The sequence below is a fragment of the Coregonus clupeaformis genome, chromosome 13, assembly GCF_020615455.1.
Source record: "Coregonus clupeaformis isolate EN_2021a chromosome 13, ASM2061545v1, whole genome shotgun sequence".
Classification (NCBI taxonomy): domain Eukaryota; kingdom Metazoa; phylum Chordata; class Actinopteri; order Salmoniformes; family Salmonidae; genus Coregonus; species Coregonus clupeaformis.
Window position 1 is genome coordinate 41,397,534 of NC_059204.1, and position 4,912 is coordinate 41,402,445.

The 4,912-nt window shown below is 44.6% G+C and overlaps 1 protein-coding gene across 1 annotated transcript; it reads right to left on the reverse strand.

The window, feature by feature from the left end:
- Positions 1-1,223: 1,223 nt before the first annotated feature.
- On the reverse strand, positions 1,224-4,486 carry tmem179bb (transmembrane protein 179Bb). The gene is made up of 5 exons (XM_041895275.2): positions 4,327-4,486; positions 2,455-2,645; positions 2,169-2,306; positions 1,952-2,030; positions 1,224-1,770 (listed from the first exon to the last, which is right to left on the reverse strand). The coding sequence occupies exons 1-5, from the start codon at positions 4,420-4,422 to the stop codon at positions 1,636-1,638; spliced, it is 639 nt and encodes a 212-aa protein (XP_041751209.2). The 5' UTR covers positions 4,423-4,486; the 3' UTR covers positions 1,224-1,635.
- Positions 4,487-4,912: the final 426 nt, after the last annotated feature.

Below are 4,912 nucleotides of genomic sequence, written 5' to 3' on the forward strand. Positions count from 1 at the left end.
TCCCTGTGGTATTAGGTATCCCTTGGTTAGCACTCCACAACCCCACCTTCTCATTGCCGCAGAGGGTTCTCACGGGGTGGTTGCGAGAGTGTCAGGGTAGGTGTCTAGGTGTTTCCGTTGGTGCAACCACGGTGGAAAGTCCAGACAGTACCTCCACCGTGAGCATTCCCCCCGAATACCTCGATTTGGCGTACGCGTTTTCCAAAACGCAGGCGACTAAGTTACCACTTCATCGGGCGGGGGATTGCGCGATAAACCTCCGGGTAGACGCTATGTTTCCCAGGAGTCATGTGTATCCCCTGTCACAGGCTGAAACGGAGGCTATAGAAACATATGTCTCCGCGTCCCTGGGCCAGGGGTTTATATGTCCCTCCACTTCGCCCGCCTCCTCAAGTTTCTTTTTTGTGAAGAAGAAAGACGGCGTTCTGCGCCCTTGCATTGATTATCGATCACTGAACAAGGAGACGATACGATTCAGTTATCCTCTCCCCCTCATTCCTTCAGTGATCGAAGGCAGAGAAGTGTCTGTTTTTCCAGCAGTCCGTCTCCTTCCTCGGATACCGCATTACCACCTCAGGTGTGGAGATGGAGTGAGATCGCATTTCAGCCGTGCGTAATTGGCCGACTCCAACCACGGTTAAGGAGGTGCAGCACTTTCTTGGCTTCGCCAACTACTATCGGAGGTTTATCCGGGGGTTTGGCAAGGTCGCAGCTCCCATTACATCTCTGTTGAAGGGTGGGCCATCCCGGCTCCACTGGTCTGCTGAGGCTGACAGGGCCTTCAGTAACCTGAGGGGTCTGTTCACCTCAGCCCCGGTACTGGCCCACCCTAAACCATCACTACCGTTCGTAGTGGAGGTGGATGCGTCCGAGGTAGGGATAGGCGCTATCCTATCTCAACACTCGGGCACGCCACCCAAGCTCCGCCCATGTGCCTTCTTCTCTAAGAAGCTCAGCCCGGTGGAGCAGAACTACGTCGTTGGTGATCGGAGCTGTTGGCTGTTGTCCGAGCCCTGACCGTGTGGAGGCATTGGCGCGAAGGGGCGAAACACCCTTTCCTCGTCTGGACAGACCACCGTAACCAGGAGTACATCCGGGCAGCGAGGAGGCTGAATCCTCGCCAGGCCAGGTGGGCCCTATATTATATATATATATATAACTATATTTTCCCCGTGTGCCTGTATTTGTTGTTGACGTAACCGTGTACTACGGAATAAACTCTTTATTCTTTGATTTACCCTCCTGCGCCTGACTCCTTCAAATCACACTCTCACAAACGTGTATGGTTGGCTATTACATACTGCAGTGGAATCTAATTACATTACCAATAATTGAGTACATCCTGTTTTATAACCCACTGTTATCCCTGTCTTGAGCTTGGGCCAAAACTAGGTTGTTGCATGCAGGGACACATTGGTCGTGTTGCCCTGCTCAGACGTTGCATGCATCAACTAATGGTTGTGTGCCACATCATAGACTTTGCCGTTGGGCACCAGATTGCTATAACATATGATATGATTAGCTGATACGTAAAATACCTATGTAGGCGTTGTAAGATCTGGCATGCGTCAGCAACGTCTGAGCAGAGGAAAACAACCATTATGGCACCCATCTGGCTATGTGTGGTCGATGGGGTCAGACAGGACGGTGGAAGAAGGGCTCTGTTTCAGACACGCTCCATTCTGACCCTGAGCCTAACCCCTGGCGTTTCTGGACAAACACCACCACCACGATCAGCACCCAGAAGAAGAAGTTCACCCACACAGACTTCTGGGAATGACAAAAGAAGAAAACAGAGATGAAGAATAAAATATTTAAATAAATAAATAACAATGACAACACATGGACTTTAAAAAAGTATCTGTGGTTTTGAAGCAGCTTGTGGTATGATAAGGCAATAACGTTTTGATGTGTTAGTTAATATTATGATATGCACAGTGTCAGGACAGACCTCTGCATCATACAAGCCTGTGTAGAACTGATTTCCATCGTAGGGACTGACCCAGGTTTTATTCTCGGCTTCTTCACAACTGAAATGAAAGAAGTCCTCCAAATGAACAAGAACAGCATACAATATTTCACATTTCACATACAGTATGAGAAAAAGGAGGGTACTGAGCAAAGAGGTGATATGGGAGAAGACAGAACAAAAAACGCAACCCTCTCACCTGGTTATGGAGGGCACATTGTGGAGGGCAGACAGACAGAGGCGGTCCCTGCCGATCCTCAGGGTACATCCTGACACCGCCAGGAAAAACAATATCTTCATACACACCCCCAGAGTCACATTCAGCCATAGTCTTTCCCTGGGGGTGCAGGACAGGAAGTAAAGAAATACAAGTAAAGAAAGTCAACAACAAACAAATCAAATCATTTCTGCTTTGATGCCACACTACTGGGCATGGAAATCGAGATTATTAACATAATTGCTGGGCAATAGAGTCTGTCTCTCACCTCTTGACCTCCTCTTCCACACAACTGGTGTAGATCCAGTAGAGGGTGAGGGAGAGGCAGTAGACGGCAACAGATACAGAGATGGCTGACACAAAGTAGCAGAGGGAGGGATGGCTGGGGCTCTCCAGGACCAGGCCAGATGTGTTGTACTCAACAGTCCCATAAAGAATGCACTGGCCTGTAAAGTGGCCCTGCATGACACACACATAATACAGATGCATTCAGTATAACTATACAATGTATCCTACTGTATGCAATTGAAAGGATGTAATGCACTTTACACAACCTATAACAATGGAAAGTATCTTCACTGGACATTAACAGCAAGAGAGCTTGGTCAGCTGTGGCGAGATACACACGCTCTCAAATTAAACATCCCTTAATAGGCAGCTGCACAGAGCCTGTCTGTCACACACAGACTTCACTGTGTTTCCTGGCCTGGATAGGGATGCACAGGCGAGCTTAATTCAACTTGAAATGGAATGCTTGAGAAATTCCATTCATCCATTCATGTGCACAAATGTATAGCTATATTCTTTTAGGACATTAGATGATGATTATATGGTGCCACTGGGCCATGTGAAACAGCAGGGAGGACTCTGAATGTAGAACTCATGTTTCATTTTCCTGTCTCTCAACACATTTCATTTCAAACAGTCATTGCCATCTGTATCAAAATCCCACATGAAAAATACTGTAGTATACTGTAGTATTACTATATTTATATATAGTAATATATATATCATATATATCGTCTCGGGCCTAACAACACCCGTGCCAATATATCCTCCAAACACCGGCTTCTCGTGCATTATCACTTAACTATAATACGCACTGCAGTGTTTTTGTTTTATTCTCTTTTTTATTCTCTTTTTTTTTGGGAGGGGGGCTTTCTCCTTGAGGAATCTTACTGAACAACACTAAAATAGCAAATGTCCATAACCTGTATTTAGGTAGGACAGTGTTCTGCACGGTTATGTTCAGGACTTCTGCTCTTTTCCATAACCTGTAGGGAACACAATATATGGTATATACTTGGCATGTAGGTTTTTCAGTCATGAGTGGCACAAAATTCAATAATAAGAACTACACGATCGAAGGAAACTACAGTGTGTAGTATAGTATTCTACAGTATACTACAAAATTATGTAGTTAGCACTACACGATCGAGGGATACTACAGAGTGCAGTATAGTATTCTACAGTATACTACAAAATTCTGTAGTAAGTACAACACACAATCGAGGGATACTACAGAGTGCAGTATAGTATTCTACAGTATACTACATTTCTATAGTTAGTACAGTATTTTTATGTGGAATGGTAACCTAATCTATTGCAAAGTCACTGTATTGCAACAATTTTGCATTTAGGTGAAGTCCACTAAGACATTGTATACGCCTGTAGGCCTAGTGGAGAGTCATAAATGATATTCCCTGACTTCACATGATTATCTCTGCTGATTTAATTTATTTTCTCATTATTTGCTCCTAGGCTAGCCCCCATGTTTTGGGTTGTGTTACAAATTCTGAGATTAAAGCAGATAAAGACAACATAATATGGGAGAAAGTTTCTTTAAAATCTGATAAAATCTTCCATAATGGATGTAGCACCCAAAAGTTTGACCCATTGTTGAGAGGACGATAAAAACCTATCCAATGTACAGTATGCTAGACACCTAGCAGTTTACCAATAGCCTAGTGTCGGTTTGAGGAGAGCGACAGTAGACAGTAGCCTAGGCTGTGTGGAAATGTTGTCAATAAATGTCTATTGATAATTTTTTTGTTATACAGGGATAAAAAGAGTGCTCAAGTTTAGAATGTATCATATGCAGTTGAAAGTTCCGACATTTCAAACATGAATGCATTCGTACCTGGGTGATTGTCAGCGAGGCAGCGGACATTATTCCACAGATGAAACAGCCTGCGTAAAGTACGAGCTCCAAAACGAGCAGCCACGGCAACGCCATCACGAACACCTCTGCAAAGCCATCCTATGATAGCCATCGAGGACACTCTAGCACCCGGACAACGCACTCGGTTCCAAGCGTGTTTACTTGTGCGTAAAGGTTTACAATGGAGACACTCGTAACTGCGAGCTCCGACTTTTTTTTTTGCAACAATGTACCCTTTCACGCGTTTTGTTAATTGTAAACCCCAATTGAAAATGGCCAAGGAATGCAATGCATTTATTAGAATTGGTTGATTGTAAGATTGGGATGGAATGCTTTATGACTATCTAACAATGTTGTTGTCTTATTAGATGTGAGTCCCGACTCCCGACGACTCCACCAGGATTCCCTATAACCATAATCCAGTTTAGAATTCCATGCACAGAAATGCAAAGCCAATTTTTGCCTCTTGTATTGTTCTCCTCTGAGAGACTGGAAACTGTGTGTGTGTGTGTGTGTGTGTGTGTGTGTGCATTATCAGCAGTAGCTGTTGTCTGTCTCTGGCGGT

Excerpts from the sequence above, each read along its gene's own strand:
- tmem179bb (XM_041895275.2), bottom strand. The coding sequence starts at position 4,422 with ATGGCGTTGCCGTGGCTGCTCGTTTTGGAGCTCGTACTTTACGCAGGC. Across the intron at positions 2,307-2,454 it reads GTGGAAGAGGAGGTCAAGAG|GGAAAGACTATGGCTGAATG; the intron begins GTGAGAGACAGA and ends CTGCACCCCCAG. Across the intron at positions 1,771-1,951 it reads CAGGCTTGTATGATGCAGAG|AAGTCTGTGTGGGTGAACTT; the intron begins GTCTGTCCTGAC and ends TGTCATTCCCAG.